The sequence below is a fragment of the Molothrus ater genome, chromosome 2 (assembly GCF_012460135.2).
Source record: "Molothrus ater isolate BHLD 08-10-18 breed brown headed cowbird chromosome 2, BPBGC_Mater_1.1, whole genome shotgun sequence".
NCBI lineage: Eukaryota > Metazoa > Chordata > Aves > Passeriformes > Icteridae > Molothrus > Molothrus ater.
This window is the reverse complement of record NC_050479.2, coordinates 29,020,637-29,038,564: the sequence shown is the minus strand read 5'-3', so window position 1 is coordinate 29,038,564 and position 17,928 is coordinate 29,020,637. Positions and strand designations below refer to the sequence as shown.

Below are 17,928 nucleotides of genomic sequence, written 5' to 3'. Positions count from 1 at the left end.
CGTAATCCATATGTGAGCTCAAATGCAAATTCATGGGCAACAAAAAGCCTATAGGTTGAACATATCTACAGCTCAAACATTAAGAATCATATTCTTTCTGAATAACTTATTTCTGAACATCCGACCTTAAGAAGCAGCCTCAGTTAAGCACTGGCAAACACCAAGATGTGGAAGGAAGTTAGGGGTGTTGCACTACTTTAAAGCTCTGTTTTGAACCAGCTGTCATTACGAATGTCTGCTGGTACCCTGCCTTAGCGCACAGCCTGTCACGGGTGAGCATAATGAGACTGAGCCAATAGAGTATACTGAACTACGTCTTCTTGCATGTCCCTGTAGCTCAAATTATCCCTTCACACAGCCATAACAGGTAAGCTCTGAACCTACTTATGCCACATTCTAATTGGTTTCATTTAATTTGTGTGTATGTCTCTCTGTGTTTGTATATACATATATGCATATTTATATGCACATATGTATATTTGGACATCATTATTAAAAGTAAATATGCATACTGTCACAGATTATTGCTATGCTTGTAAGAGATTCTTAGAGTAATTTGTTTTATTATACAATAAAACCATAGAAATTAATTGCCTTCTTTAGAATAAATAAGAAACACAGGACTCATTGTACCATATATGTTTAATAGTTTGGACATCTCAGCGCCCACATAAAAACAAGGAAACATATATTTCAATAGGCAGTACAATTATTTCAACAAGGAACATCCATCCCACACTCATAGAAATATGAGATTCAGCATCACGAGATTCTAGAATTATGTCATCAGCTGCACGAGTTTCACAGCTTATCTTTATGATTTTATCTTACAGAAGTAAACTCCAACAAAAATGTATAACACTGCCAAATTTAACAGCACATTCATGTTCATACTAGCTGTAAAGATTTCAAAAAGGTGAATAACATCAGCATTTCTATACATATGTGTGCACTTATGTATATATATACATGTATACATAGACATGCACACATAAATGCACACATACGTGTCTGTGCTGTGTATATAATCTGTCTTTAGAGATGCCATTATTTTATAAGGTTAATTCCAAGTACGTTAAACTTGAAAACAATGTTCTATACAGTTTACCCATTTAAAGAAATCCCTGCTGGTGCACAGAAGATCGAGCTAGCTGAGTTCATTAAGCATCATCGGATGAGGCTGCAGGTAGCTGAAACATTCCTTAATAGAAATTTAAAGAGAGCAGATTAAAATTATATTCCTCCAATCCAACAGAACAAAAAGGTAAAGACAGTCAATTACAACCAAGATCTCATCTAGCACAAAAGGAGAACTGTAGTTTGTAGATCAGAACTTATTGCCTGAAGTGAACAGCTAGGCTTGTCTCTGTGTATATAATTACTTTCTACAATGTGCTCTTCTAGCACTCAGATGTAGTTATGGAAGATGATGTTTTCCATACTGTTAGTCTGTTATGTTCATGACCAAGAGTTAGATAATCTCAACAGCATCAAAGATGTTTTATCTGTGCTATTCTGTCTTTTTACACTATGAGAAATAAAAAAAAATGCCATGTACTTTATTTTTTTATTTCCTAGGTAACTGCTTTAGTAGTGTTTTGTGGATCAATAACGTGGCACCAAGGAAGCGGTTCAAGTAGGATACCTGTGTGCCTGTTCAGAATGCTTGCAGCTTTCCCCTGGACAAAGTGACAAGACACTAAGGGTGCTCAGCTCTAAACCAGATCTGTTGTTAGATCAGAGAAATGCACCATGTCTTTAAAATCTCATAACTAAAAAAGCTACTGACAGGCAGTTGTGTGATGAGAAGAAATGAAGAATAACAAGAAGGGTGAAAGGACTGCTACAGTAGGAAAGATTAGGTGAGCTAAATATCTATGAGTTGCCTTAATGCTAACTAAAGACAACATCACACTAGTTAAAAGAGATCAAAGAAGGGAAAGAAGGAAATTTGCAAAGGGACATAAATAGAAAAATATGATGACGTTAACAACAGGGAAAAACTCCTGACAACAGGATACTCTAGGCAACACAACCTCTCCCTTGAGATATGGCATCACTTAGGAAATTTAATCTAGGCGAAAAAAAACTCACAAAAATATGCCATAAGAAACAACCTCATAGTGTCAGGAAGATGTACTGGATGACCCAAAAGATACATTGCTAATTGGTGTGCACCTGTTATCTGTGATTTTCCTTGCTTGTATGGCCAACTCATCATTACTTGTCTGTATTTGGTTTCTCTGGGTCCCATCCAACTCACACTGCAGTCAACAGAAGTTTCCGACAGGAGCAATAGGACCTCAATGTCTGTTCCAAGTCTTTGCTGTTCTAAAAAGAAGAGGGGAAAAAAGCCCACACAACTTTGCAAGAACTTAATGCATCCGGTGTATGAACCCATATGCAACTGAACCCTTAATTTTTTTTGTATATTTAAACCTGTGTTTATCCTTAGAGATATCTGAGGAAATGTGCATTTCACTTGGTGAAGCTAAAATTTTTGCTGGGGAGGAAACTTACAGTTCATCTAAAAATACCTTCTAATGAAAAACTGCTTTGGTCATGGAAGAGTGAAGAAAATTCTCTACACCAAATTAAAAGTAAATTCTATATATATCACACAGAAATGGCAGAGACCTTTCTATTGCTAAAGCAGTAATGCAACTGATTAGAAAAACTAACCATGAATTCTGAACTCAAGACCATAGTTTTCAAATACTTTTACCCAATGTCTTATATATATAATCAAATTGTACTTAAAATTCACTTGCTTGCAGGTAGGCAATCACTAGTTTGTGGCAGCTCAGTGTTGGCCCCTTGAGAGACACAAATTTCTGTGCAAGTGGGGCTGAATGTTCAGGGGTCAGAGCTGTGTTGGTGCTGTCCATATATCTAGCAGCTGGTATTGTAAATCTTTAGAGCAACGTTTCTGAAAATACTAAACAGACACTTTGGTAGCCAGTATTGAGCCTGTGGCTATACTGCTTCAGGCTGTGATCTTGTCAGGTTTTACAAGATAAGTAGGGTCAGGCAGGGTCACTACTTGGATTGGTAATTCTAAGGAAAGGCGGGAGCTGCCGGAAGTGTCTCAGGTGATAGAATAGCTGTAACCATTTTCCCTGAGCCTTTTCTAATATCCTGATGAAGGCATAATGCCAAGCCATGACACAAGAGCAAGATCCTCACCCTCTGCAGCCATCAAGTGCATCATTTGCAAAGGGATCTTTCCCTGGCCTGGCATGGAAGTCTGAGGTGCAGTATGTGGGAGATGGCAAAATTCAGGTGCTGCATGCACACTTGGTCCTGCATGAACAGCAGGGCTCCAATGTTGGGCTCCAGCATGTTTCATCAGGAAGGGGGTAGAGGTGAATGCCCTTTCTGACATTTTTGGGAATGCCAGTAGCTCCAAATTAGGTTTTGTCCATGTCTATAAAGCAAAAGACAAGCCTATTGAGTGAAGATACTATACACTAACTTTCAGCCTCACACACTTCTACAGAAAGTATAGAAATACATATAGATAATGAAATCCTTGCCCAATGGTCTACATTGCCAAGAATTTTAAATTGTAAGTTAACCAATTTCTCCTCTAAAGTTCAAACAATAAATAAAATTCTATGTGAAAAATGGAGCCTTTTATTCCTTTGTTAAAATCTGATCAGAGTAAACTACAGATGTTAAAAGGCATTGTAGTTCAAAGAATTAAAAGAATCTTACAGGGTTTGTATAAAGAAAAGAGTTTTAGAGAATAATATGGAAAATATTATAATGCTATTATATAAATCAGTGGCACATCCTCACTTTGAATACTGTCTTCAAATTTGGTCACCTCATCCCTGAAAAAAGAAAGTAGAAATAGAACAAGTCCAGAGAATGGTAATAAAAATGATAAAAGTCAAAAGGATGGGAAATTTCTTGAGAAAAGAGAAAGAACATAAGCACTGCCTTGTCTCTCAGGAAAAATATATTCTCATGGGACATTCATAGATATGGCACTTAGGGACATGGTTTAGTGGTGACTTTGGCAGTGATAGGTTAATGTTTGGACTTGATCTTAGAGATCTATGATTCAAATCATACTGAACTGAACAAAGTCTCTCCATAAACTTAGACCACATGCTGTTGTCTCAGACAATTTAGAAAATGTCCTTGGACCCCAGCAGTTCTGGAAAGCTCTGGGACCTTTCATGAACCAGATATTGTAGGTATTTTCCTCAGTGTACCCTGTTGTTTTAAAGAACTTTCAGCCACTGGAGGCCAATCTGACTCATGGACAGTGGACAGGACACAGAGCTACATATTAGAAACACTTTTCCTTTGTTAAATCATAGGATCATAGAATGGCTAGGGTTGAAAGGGACCTTAAAGATCATCTAATTCTGATCCCTCCACCATAAGACATTAGAGCAGGTTACTCAGAGTCCCTTATAACCTAGCCTTGAACATTTCCAAGGGTGAGGCGTCCCACATCTCTGAACAACATGTTCCAGTGCCTTACTTAGAAACTCTTATAGTAAAGAGTTTCATCATAATATCTAATCTAAATCTATTCTTCTTCCTCTTATGGCCATTGTCCCTTGTCCTGTCACTTCATGCACTTGTGAAAAGTCCTTTCCAAGGAATTTGACTACACTCCTAACTCATTTTTTGGGTCTAACTTTTAGAAATTTCACTTTTCCCTAACTTTCTCTTCTGAAAGGCATAGATGGTTGAGAGATAACAATCCATTGACTTGACTGGCAACTTTTTCAGTTTAATCACTCATGTTCCTTGAAAATGTGCCATGTGTCTATTAAAACAGTCTCAGTCCCAAAGGAGTTGCAGTCTCCCTCACTTTGTGTGATGGGATCCCCAGGCTTCTTCAGAGTTCTACTTAAGCATGACTACAATATAAATAACATTTTGTCCTCAGGATCTTTGAACTTAATTAGCAGCAGAGGAAAAAGTCTTTCCTATCCTGCAAGGTGATACAAAAAGGTATTGAATTTTAAATGGATGAAAGGAATTGCTTTTCCAAACAATGTACAGCTAATTAATGGAACTTGCTATCACATGGTTAGTACTGAGAGAAACAGCATCATATTTGTAAATGAGAAGTCAATCTTAGGCATAAAAGCAAATCTTCACACAAAGCTCAGGTTGGGTTAAATTCAGTTGAAAGCATTATGCAGAAGATCAGATTAGATTATAATAATGGTTGCTTGTAGCCTTAAAAAATCTGTGTTTTACTAGCTGCTACTATACAATGATGTCCAATCATCCCAGCAGTTCATGGTATGTGCCAATCAATAGGCAGTGTCAGGACAGCACCTTCACACATGGTAAACCATCACACTGGGCCTTCAGAGGGTCAGGAAAGTCCAGGAGGCTTTTCAAAGTGGTGACTGTCTCATCTCTTTCTAGAGTGGGACAAATCCTTTCTCCTCCAGCCCTGTATGGGAACCTTGGAGGCATCAATCATACTCATGCTAGCATGGTGGGTCTTCAGCTCTCTCCTGCAGGTCTGCAGGAATAAGATGACCAAGTCCAACAAGGTAAAAAGGGCAAAAAAGGTTTGGAGGAAGGTGAGGAAATCAAAAGGTCAATGGCTGCAATTAACTGTATCTCATGACTGGTGTGACAACACACACTGGAGTCCCAGTGCCACATTATCCAGACCTGCATCCCTTCCATCCCCATCCAAACCCAGAACCACCCACAGGAACCTGTGGAAGCAGACGGTCCAACCTCGGATGCCCATGGTTGAGTTGTATAATTGAACCTTGGAACGGGACAACATTCCCCATGGACAAGTGTGTTCTATGATGTTTCTGGCACTCTTTTCTACTTGAGATATCCTAAGGTGGGAGCAGAACCAGGAGATCTCATTTGTCCTTATTGCCTTATCTCATACTACCTTACTGTGGTGGGCCATGATAGATACCCGATTCATCTCTGAACTGTTAAGAATATGTTCATGTTGACAAGGTACCAAGAGAATAGAGGCACTTTTTGACATAATTGCACTTACCTACAACTTCAGTCATCTTATGGGCCCTCCAAGAAATCAAGGAGGATGTCTTCTAGTGAATAGCTGTGCTGGGGTCATTTCAGTTAAGGGAAGTTGTTTCAGCCTTGTGGGTTCAAAAAGTTATCTCCTGGGGGGAAAAGAAAACAAAAAAAATTAAAAGGGGCAAATCAGCTCCTTACACTGGTAGTTTTATACCATCAAGGTGTTCTTTTATATAAAGTCAAAGAATACACATAAAGTAAGCACAAAATGCTCATGCAGTTGCTCTTCCAGGATGTTTGTAATGGCAAGCTAGATTGTAAATTATTTCTTTAGAGGCCAGAAAGCACAGTGGAAATAATGTATATTATTCATAAAAATGATTGTCCTGTTCACTTGTATACCTCTGCAATTTATTCTGTAACAGCTTTTTACTTCAAAGAAATCACTAGCTAATGACATCTCAAACTTAAAAAAATCCACTTATTCACAACCCTGCCCCTGAGGGAATTCCTGCATGTTATCAGAAATTTTTCCAAAGATCATTAACAGATATTACAAACCAATTGAAACTGAGTATTTTCTTTGCAAATTACTTTTAACTTTAGAGCTATTGAAAAAAGACATTGAGTGATTTAATTTACTTAATCTATCTACAGATTGCAGCTATGTGCATATCCTGTGATTGCATTTCCAACAAAAAGCATATATAACTATCCCTAATAGGGATATTTTTCTAAATTATCGTACAAGATCAGTAAGATCTCTGCAGATATTAATGTTTACTTTTTCATTTAGAAAATTGCACTCAAAAAAGAAATGGGCATCTTTATTCTGTTGTTATTTTAGAAGTAATAGCACACTATAATACTTATTTTACCTGCTATTTTAATTAAAACTCCAATAATCATCATATCCTTTGAGGATATCTTCTACTGATTTTTCTGAAAAATCACTGTATTTTCATTTGGCTGTGAAGACAATGTTTTAGAAACACCTTACACAGCAATGAGTATACCAAAAGAGATCCTCTGTCTGCATCAATCCAAAACACCAAGCTAATTCAGCAGTGGAGGGCTGGAGATTGTATTCTGTACTTCATTGGCTTAAACTCCTCCCAGAGAACCATACATGTGTCAGTATCACTTCTGCAGGAAGTATGAAAAACCTCTAACCTCATGAATATTTAGCATGCAGCTTCCTACCTAAGGTTCCTGCTCTCTCTGCAGATAAGAGATAAGGGCTTGAAGCCCCTGAAGCTTGGGTGGAGTTTGAAGTTAATGCCTTTGAATGACGGTGAACACAGCTGCTGTACTTTGTGTACTGCTCAGCCCTGATCACGTGTTACATGTGCTTTACCACGACACTCTTGGAAGACATATGGGTGAAGCAGTGGATGGTTTGAGGAGATGAATCAGGATTAACTGCTGGGAAGTTCAACTTAGCTGAGCTGGTGACTGACGAAGAGACATGAGCAGAAAAAAGCTTTTAGATGTCTTAAGAACATTCTTATCAAAAATGCAGGTGATAAAAAATGTAAAGAATGTGTAGATAGGGAAATTGGACTTGGACATCTATATCCCACACGAGTCTCAGTCATCCCCTTTCATGGCCTTAGGCCCAAAGATAATTATTCAGAGAAGGACCCAGATTTTCACAGCAAATGATGCATAAACATCTTTTCATATCTTGCTTTGAGTGGTGGGAGAAATGGCAGGAAGGGTAACAGAGAATTTGCAGGTGGTAGCGCCTTCCTTGGATAGTCTACATCTTCCTATCAGTTGGGTCAGAGGTCTGCAACCAGTCTAAAAATTTCTCCATTCCCAGTACTCTCTTGCTATTTTCCTTTCCTGGGTTACAAAGAAAGATCTCACAATTAAAACAATTTCTTTTTTTCACAGTGCATCAAAATACATGGGGTCAGTTAAGCTAATTTCCAAACTCTGTCAAGAGCTGAAAAAATTACTCCCTGAGCTACCTGATGTCCAATTTTGTCCTGTAAATATTAAGAATCCATAAATCTTTACAAAGGTCCCATGCCATTAGCTGTTCCTGCCACCATCCTGTGGAGGTAGGTAGGCATGAGAAAGAGGGACTGGCTGCTACTGAGCAATATCTGGGCAGGTTACTGGCCTGGTTTTAACCCACACAGCACTCAGAGAAGTGCAAAGGGAGGATGCCTTTTTCCCTGATAAAATTGCAGCCTCTCATTCCTGCTCTTCATTCACCCCCATGACCTGCTCAAGACACTTTTCTAGTCATGGTCCAAACCTCTAGTTTACAGCCATAATAGCACTGAGACTGTCAGTAGCTGTCTCTGTGAAATTCAACTGCTTTTCAGGATCCCCTGCTTTTAAATGTGTTTTCCTCACCCTTCTGCCACACACTTGCAACTGGCATTACAGTGTCAGATCAGATGGCACACATGGAAAGCCAGAGCCTCAACACATTTGCTAGTGGCTTTTGCTTCTCTAGCAGTGCAATGTCTTGTGCATATCCAGCTTTAGGGACAAGTCAGTTCAGCACTCTATCCTCCCTGTCTTCCCTGCCTGCTATCCTCCTCCCAGGAGTCCTGTGTTGTTTGTGCTTTACTACAACCACATGCCTGGTGCTCTGGTCTCTGTCTGCAGCTCCTTCTACTTGGAGACTGGTGACAGAAGCCACCAGCGTGCCTCCATCAGGGGTGACCCGGCCTTTCCACCTGCCAGCATCGGGCGCTGTGCCATCAGCTGCCAAACTGGCACAGCTCCACCGGCTGCAGGAGCTGAGCGCTTCTCTTGTCACTCAACCCAGGACATCTCCATGGAGTCTGATAACACATCTGCTAATTAATGCCAGTTGTGATCATTGGTCAGATCCTCAACTGGGTTAAATTGAAACGGGTCCATTTAAGCCTGTGACAATTAGCAGCAGCTTAGAGCTGACCCGATGGTTTTCTTATGATGTGAATATGTGTCTTGTTCTAAGTCAGTAAAACCCACCAACAAATTGCATAAAAACTACCAAATGATCAGAAAATGAAATGAGTGTTAGTAACTCCAAGCCAAGACCAAACTATAATGGTGGCAAAGTGATAGCCCCAGCTATGTTAACAACTTTCTGAGCCATTCAAGTTTGTTATAATAAAAATAATTAATAATAAGAGATGTGCTTCTGGACACATTCACCTTTCTGTAAAGAAAGCCTAATGAGTCTGTCTTTTAAAAAACAGACTATCAGAAAATTTAAGTGTGATTCTATTAACTTGTAAGCATAGTGTTTTACATTTTAACAATAGAACAGATCAAATCTATTGTTGAATTCAGATTTTAAGATTTATAAAGCAGCACTAGTAAGTGGAAAGGAACAGTTCAAGAATTTTCTTTGTATTTTGTTTCTGCCCTTTGTCAAAATTTTATTGCAGTCAATACTTCCACCCTGTTAGGTTGTATTACCAGTTCTCTCAACCATAACAAGCAGAGTTGTAGAAGGTATTAAATCTTAAACAGAGGTAAGTAAGGTACTCCTGGAAATAAAGCAAAAGTTTGATAGGTTGTGTCAAAAGAAACTGCAGCTATTATTATAATTTATTATTTGTTAAGCACTGACAATGTGCTCAGTTCTGCTGATTAAGTTTTTCTGAGCAAGTTCTACTGATTATCTTCTGAGGACAACACACTGTACTACAAAGAAGATATGTGACAGCTATCAAGACTTTTTCTTTCAAGACTCACTTAGCAAAACAATTACATGCCAGTTATGCGGGTTTTATGGAAAAAAAAGAGAGAAAATGCATAAACTAAGTAAATATCATGACTTTTGTGTTCACTAATTTTCCTACTCCAGATCTCTCACTTCAGCACTGTCTGACAATCTCAAAGTTACGGTGAGATTTGAGGAAGATCTAAAGCCTCATCCCTGCTTATATTCAGTTATAAGCATCATGTTATATATGAGGCATGCACACAGGCTGTATTGTTAGAATCTGTCTTTGGATCTGGGACTCAATCCCCAGCAAGGGCAGAGATGGCTGAATGGGGCCAGCCAGAGACAGACAAAAATCAGAACAACTCCAGTCTCACACATGCATTTCCTTCATGCCACAAAGCAGATCAGACTGAGCTAGCCCGTGCTCTACCCGTAGGTGGTGATCTGACCTTACAAAGACATTTGGGGTGCAGGTGCCTCACAGGAGCCTTCCTATCCTTGCTAGGCTCTCAGGGCTGTTTCTCTAACAGACCTATTGTTAAGTTTCTCCAGCCTGAGCTATAGGCACGTTTTTGCATGGCATCTAGGAGTCAGGGATGTTTGGTTTCTGCTGATCTAGAGGCACTGCAGATATTCTATTCCTGTTAACTCTGTGCCTGGTTTATATCTACTTTAGCATGTAAAGAAATCACAGTTTCTCCCTTCACCTTTACCCTCAGATCATTTATGTACAGTTTACCTCCAGGGTGGAAGATTCCCCAAAACAGGCATTTGATGGCAAAATAATGTCCATGCATCTGTGTATGCACAGCAAGGGACATGGCTGAGACTGCTCTAAGAACCTCTGGCCAAATTTGCGTGTCAGGAGGGTGCCAAACAGACATTGTCCCTTGCCCCAGCCAGGCAACACCTAGGCTTTCAAACCACAGCACTGCCAGGGTTCCAGCTGTGCAGATGTTCTTAGAAGAAAAACTCCCTTTTGTCTGCTTCTATCCTTTAGCCTGCACACTTCCCTAAATCCTGCCAGCATGCTTTTTTTTTTTTTTTTGTAACTGACAGAGAGAAGTGAGTTCTTATATAAATCTTTTGTGTGAAGATCAAACTGCGCACATGTAGAACTATTTTTTTTTTAGGGAAAAATCTGCCCTAAAATAATCATTCCATGTTATCCTCACAGAGCGCCTGCACTGCCTTTTAAAACGCATCCAAGGCCACCCTCAAGAGCAGACTCAACGCTGTCAGCTGCAGCTGAAGTCTCCGTGTGTGCAGGGAGGGCAGAGCGTGGGCAGCCTGGGGCAGCACTGGGGTCAGGGGCAATGCAGCTGGAAGGGACCGTAATCTGAGTTGCTCCTTGCAGACAAAGTCAGCCTTTGTACTGATGGAAACTTGTGGGGCAACTCGGGAGCCGAGCTGGGTCATGTGAAAAAGGTGTTTCTTTACCTAGCCAGCCTGGACTCCTCAAACATCCAGCTGGCAGAGCCTGAGGTTTCAGTCAAATCTTGTAAGTTAACATTAGTTTACTAATAGACTGAGAAGCAAAGGATTTGGCCCTTCATAGCCTTTCATTCACAAACTCAGAAAGTTTTGTAATGGAGAGGAAAATCAGCAAAAATGATCACCTGATAACAGTACTATTGGGAAATTCTTTCTAAAAAAAGAAAATACTACAGAAGATAGACCCAAATGGCAGTACACCAGCAGTTTTAGAGTCAATTTCAGTGCTGTTTTGTGTTTCACTGTTTACAATTTAATTACCAGCTAGAAAAATGATCAGGTATTAGGTATAGTGAAGCCCCCATGTGTGACACCAAGCAGTAGCACAACTCACTGTAGCAGCTTATCTTTGGGAGGCCTCCCTCTCTCCCTTTTTCACTATTTCTCTTCATCTTGCTTCCTTCTTATGCTCCCAATTTCCTTAAATACAATATAGTCAGAGTTTTACATTCAGCTTTAATTTTTCCAGGAGGGACAGCCCTTAAAAAGCAGCACAAGTTATTTTACTCAGGACCATAAAAAGGGACTTGCACTTCAGTGCAGCCATCTAATAGACAGATGAACCAATTCCATTAATATAAAAACATTCTACCTGTGCCCTTCCCCCAGCAAAGCTTTTGCCAAAACTGGAACAAAACCCTAATCTAGCCTTTATTAAAGTGGAGAAAAATCAACTTCCTTTCACTCTCCCACTCATTTTCCACTGCTGTGATTTTCTAAATTTCAGGCAGGCCTGTGACCAAGAGCTACAGGGCCAAAAGCGGCTGGGTGTGCTGTATTCCTGGCCCAAATGGAAGCAGGAAATACTAAACATCTTGCATGGAAGCCTGTTCTCATCAGGTTTATAGCCCAGCTTTTTTCATCAAAAGCAGTGAGGATAGTACACAGTTCAGAAATGCATCCAAGCATATGGGAGTCTCTCTACACTAATCCTCCTTTTGAGTTTCATCCAGCACTAAATCAGAGCCACACCGGAGAGAGAAATAATGCAATAGCTTGTGGAAAATACATGGCTCCTCTCTGTTAGGGTATGGAAAATCAATCATGACTCACTTTTCTCCTTAAAAATTGTTGGAGGAATATTAACAGCATAAAGCATGACAGAGATTGGAAAAGAACAAAAGTCAGATACCTTTTAAACTTGCCTGCCCTGGGATTATACATCCGGGCAGCCTTTGCTGGGACAGCAACAACAATCTTGGAAGAGTAATAAGATAATAACACAGGTGACAAAACTCACCTGAGAGGCTAAGAAAACACCTCTTTGCAGAGTTAACCTGCAATGCTCACAGCATTGCAACTGCAGCCACCCCTTTGAGAGGTCCCCAAGAGCATCACTGCTGGAATTCTGGGGAAGAAGGGCTGCACAGTCTTATTTTCCCAGACAGAATACAGAGCTCTCTGTCTGGGGGAGAGAAAGGGCTTTGCTGAGCTCATCCAAGGACAAGAGAGCCTTATGGCTGCACCAAGGCCCAAAGAGTGTGCTGTCAGTGCTACCTTGGACATGGGAGCAGAACAGGCAGAGCGCTGACACCCCACTCTCCACCACAGCTTCTGGCCTCACCTACTGAAAGCAAAAACAGAAAAAGCAATAAGAAGGAGACCTACACCGACTTCTCGAGATACTGAAGCAGGGAAGCACAGGCTGACCAGGCCTTGAGCCCTCCATTCCTTTTTCAGTATGTCAAAAGTAAAAAAAATTCGAAGTACAGCCCTGATCCACAGGCTCCAAACGCCACTCTCTGGACCTCAGACAGGTGACAGAAATAAAACTTTTAACAGAGCTTGCTCCAGGAGAGCTGATGTGTTAGGGAGCTGAAAAAGAGCTGTCAGCTGACAAAATTCTGTGGGTAGTTAAGGATACAAGTTAGGAGAGGCATTGGCTATGTAATTAGCAACAGGAAAAATAAATGCAGCTCCAAGCACACAAGCAGGTACACGTGCAGAGCCCACTTGGAACTTGTAAACAGCCTATTGTTTCCATACATAAGGATTTGCAAACAGCCTATTGTTTCCATACATAAACATCTTTGAATTTGAATTTTTCTTGATCACATTTATTGCCTTTTCCCGATTAAAAGGAAATGACAGAAATCCCTTTTTTTCTTAATTTTCTAAAAGAAAGAAATCAGTATTTGACTTCTAGCTCTTGAAAATTATTGACCAGAATCTTGTTTGGCATAACTCAGCCTCGTTATCATAGAATCATAGTTATCACAGAATTCTAGAATCACAGAATTGTTTGGGTTGGAAGGGACTTCAAAGACCATCTAGTCCAACCCCTCTGCCCTGCACAGGGGCACCTTCCACTAGATCAGTTTGCCCAAAGTCCCATCTAACTTGGGCTTAAACAATTCCAGAGATAGGGTATCCACAGCTTCTCTGGACAACTTGTTTCAGTGCCTCGCCAGCTTCTCAGTGAAGGATTTCTTCCTAATATCTAATCTAAACATACCCTCTTTCAGTTCAAAACTAAATTGTCATCTACAAAGCAGAGCATCTTTACTGAGGCTTAAGATTTTCTCCCATATGCTGTTTCTTTAGAACAACTTGTCTTCCTCTTTTTCTTTTTTTCCTTTTTTTCACAATATGCATCTGGTTTAAGGTGACTTTTTCTTTCCCAGCATATGGAGCAAAATGATTATGATGATTTAGATTTATTTTAAATCACAGCCTATTAAATGGAAAAATAAATGCTAATATGTTGATATTGTTTACTTCTGAATGAATTATTGATGTGAATGAGTAGTTGCTTCTATCATAACCACTCTTTATTAAATGACTATATTTTGAATTAGAGATCCTTAATTAAGAAATCACATTTTTTCCTGAAAATTCTTTCCCTGTTGCTAGTATAAAAAATACCTTACATTACTCTATGGAGAAAAAAAATAGGCTGGTGAAATTATTCTATTTTTTATCTTTTCCTTTGCTCTGTGAATTTGGCAGTGCTTTGTGCATATTCCCTTTCACTGCTTCTCTCCTCTAATCAGTTAAGTGAGGCTCTTTCCCCTCTGTTGTTTGTGTGGATCTGTCACATAGCACCTAAAGACAGAAAAAACCATTTTAAGTAGGAAAACGCAAAACAAAAAAACTAAAGGATTGAGGATCAGATACCTGAAACTCCTCTCAACATTTTCTTTCAAGCTGAGCACGTTTCAGATTAATAGTGACTCTTTAACATAAATAATGATCTAATGAAATAAATATGAAATAGAAAGAATCATAAAAAGAATTTTACATTTAAGAATGCCATCTGTGTAACACTTAGCCTAACAATGAAATCATTTCAGTGCCAAAACAGCTCACTCTGCTTCCAGCACAAGTTACAGGAGAAGGTAATGGCTTTGTAAAATGGCATAAAAGTCTGAGCTCAATCACAGAAGGAACACCTGGGTTCAAACTCACTCAGCTTCACACAGACAATGGGTCTCACACATGAGTTTTGAGCTCACCCCTGCTAATGTTTCCACCTCGAGTCATCACGAATTTTTCACAAAGCTGACAGTTTTTATTGCAAGGATATAAGATTTTGTGGGTCAGTGTGAGGGAATCTTGCAACAACTGATTCTCTGCTTTCCAGCTGTGGAATCCAGAGTCGGTATTGTCTGACTGAAGTGCACACGACTCAGAAACAAGACCCTGTATAAGTACATCTGTCACAAGAAAAATTCCCTCATTCCCTCACCTAGGACTTAACACCAAACCAGCAGTCAGTTTGGGACCAGTGTCCTAAGCTGCAGGTCTGTCTGAGCACGCACCGCATTGCAGAACGGAGATGCTGTTTTTGTGAACAGGGAAGCCAAGCTCTTGCCATGTGCAAGGCGGCGCAGCAGAGCCATGCAGAACACAATGGAGATTGTTTGTTTATACCAGCCAAAGAGAAGGGAACATATTTGTTTTGAGTGAGCTATGTTAGAATACATATTGTTGTATATGCCCAGGCCTCATTACGCCATGCTAGTCTTCAATATGGATCAGATCCTAAAACTGCTCGACATACTGAAATAAATGTGAGTTCTACCCACAGAACATCTCCAGACTTAGGCCTCATGTCTGTCAATGTCATCTCAAAAAAACAAATGTTCAAAGAAGAAAAACAACAAAAGTATCTTAGAGACTGTAGAGGATGCTCACGTGTGGTAGATGCCATTCAAGGGTATGCTAAGGAATTACTTGGAGAGAGAGAAATCCTCATACCAAGACTGGAGAAAAGAGTGGGCCTGAAAAAAAGGAGAGAGAATTAAGTTTCATGAAATAAATATTTCTTATTTGTATTTCAGAAGTTACTGTGAAAGCAAAAGGAAATTCTTCTTCACATCAGCAATGAGGCCGCATTAACATCTCCTCAGGCAAAGGTGGCCACAGCTCAAATTTTGCTTAAAGATATAATCGTGAGGGCATTCACAGAGGAAGAGTTAAAGTGCTGTTCAGTAAACAACCTGAAGTGCTGTATGCTGTATTCATATAAGGAAAGGTATGAGCCAACGGAGAGAGATGTTCAGCTGCAATCAAAGAGGATCTAAGCCTAACTGAGTGCTCACATGACAGTTGGGATCATTTCGGATCCCTTCCAATGAAGATAAAATAGCATCAAAAGCAGAGAGGGTTTTTTTTTTCTTTCTTTTAAGGATGAAAACACAACATCATTAGTCAAATTTACTCTGAACTTCCACCTCCTCATGTTGATTTGTACTCAGGTTCGGTAAACATATCTTTCCATCAAGGTAAATAAATGTAAAAGCCCATCAGTAACTTAATCGCTTAACGATGGATGCAGTGTGGGGTGTAACACTGTTTCTGACTATACTGTTCAAGTTAACGACCTCTCAAAAACACCTATTATACAGCTTGTCAGTAAAAAAAAATCTGTTCCTTCTTGGAAATCTGCTTATAAAATTTCAACCTTTTTTCCTGATGTTGGGGACGGGGTGGAAACCTCTGAGGACAATTTTTCAGGCGTACTGATGTAAAATGGAGTTTATTCATTTGAGATGCCATCCTTTGTGGGCCTACACGACCCAGGGAAATTATGCTCAAGAGAAGTGGGGAATCCACAGTGAGGGCAAAAGTTACACAGCCTGGGGAAAACATCTCCAAATTAAAATGCTCATGGTTCTGAGTGGGACCATTTGCTGGGAGGGGTAGAGGGCTGGGTCTGCAGATGTCAGGAAGAAGCCTGATCCCGCATGCATAGCACACACCTAGGGACATCTGGAAATGTGCCCTCCTCCTCTGTCCTTGCACACCTAGAGCACAGGATTGAGGACCCATGAGAGAAAGCAGTTGTTCCCATTAAAACCAAGGCGTTTAATAGAGGTGAAGGCAAAATCAGCTCTCCAGTGAGAGAACAGTGAGGGAGGAGGGTCTGCCAAGCATCTGAGAGTGAAATCTGTCTCACGGTGGGCAGGCAGGCACAGTGCAGAGGCACAGCTGCCAGCCTGACGTGATGGATCAGAAAAGCTACTAAGGAGCTGTGAGAGTCCGGGCAATTGAAACAAAGCAAAACATGAAAAGGCAATAGGTCAGACCTTCTTTGCAATCTATCAATTAAACAAGCATCCACTTCCAAAGGAGTGTGATGTCCTAAGCAGTAGACATCCCAGCACGTGATTGCTACTGTGATGGAGAGACAGGCTTACCAAAACGAATTAATAATAATAATTACTAGTAGTGCTAATAATTTAGTTGAAGTTGTTCTTTAGTGAACCCCTCTGAGGAAATAACATGGTTGGGCATTTTGGCTTAATTCTATAGTCCCATACCAGCTTTACTCAGCCTGTTGAAAAACAAAGGTGTGTTCAAATCTGTCCATTACATGGGAGGCTTGTGCCAAAATCTTGCCCTCCTTCAGCTAGGCAACAGTGGTGAGTGCCACAGAGTTGGCTTCAGCTGCTTTCTCCAAAAACCCTGAAGCTTTCAGAAACATTCATTTCTGCTGGCATCATTCAACTGCTCATTGTTAGGATTTGTACTCATTGGCATGCATGAACTGAGACTGATGTACAGGGTGATCCAGAGTGACAGCCTTCAGCCCCAAAAGTGGATACCTGCTTCCCTTAGAGTTCAGCGACTCACACTTGACTCAGAAGGATATATACAAAAATTACCTATCCTCTCTCATTCCTGTGTGCTAAAGCTAAGTGTGTTAAGCCAAATTAGCAATCAGGCAAACTGTGCATGCAGAAATCTGCACTTGTACAAACTGTGCATTTTTTTTTTGTAACATTCCAAGATTAAATATCTTGACAAAAGATGAAAACCCTTTAACAAATTTGCCCCTAGAGAAAAGTAACATTTTTTTATTCCATTTACTGTCAAACAACATACAGTTGAACACAGTCCTATGGGTTGATTTGTTGCTTTAAATAATGTCACTAACATCCAGATATCAATGTGATGGTGCAGAAAAAAGTTCACATTGAGCTAGATTCAATTACAGACCTAGAAATTGAAATTAAGTCTGATGCTACATGCTTAATTCATGTTTGTGTGACTGAGAAAAGGAGTATCTGGTTTACCTTGAATTTCCTGCCTTAGTGTGGTGAAAACATGACCCATCGCATTAATTAAAAAATAGTTTACAAATGTAACTTAAGTGGTATTGCACTGGCAGGAGGAGACAAACACCTTTTTGTCCTTGACATGTTATGTGATATAAAGGAAGCTGTTCAATAGCCTTTTCCTCGATTCCAAGGTAGGTCTTACAATTCCCACTGAAGAACAGGAACAAAGGTGTGATGACACTCCTCAATGAG

General features: G+C 40.0%; 1 protein-coding gene across 17 annotated transcripts in view; it reads right to left on the bottom strand.

Annotated features, from left to right (window-relative positions):
• LOC118689053 (proline-rich protein HaeIII subfamily 1-like) overlaps positions 1–17,928 on the bottom strand; it is a 66,292-nt gene that overhangs the window by 26,103 nt on the left and 22,261 nt on the right. For 10 of the 17 annotated variants that reach the window (XR_004980551.2, XR_004980554.2, XR_004980548.2 and 7 more), the window contains 3 exons: positions 15,308–15,393; positions 6,011–6,137; positions 625–2,331 (listed from right to left, as the gene is read on the bottom strand). Coding sequence is in view for 3 of the 17 variants with exons in the window: in XM_036387074.2 (XP_036242967.1) it covers positions 15,343–15,393 (51 nt within the window). In the remaining 14 variants the exon portion in view is untranslated. The other 7 variants (XR_004980547.2, XR_004980557.2, XR_004980559.2 and 4 more) reach the window with 7 other exon arrangements.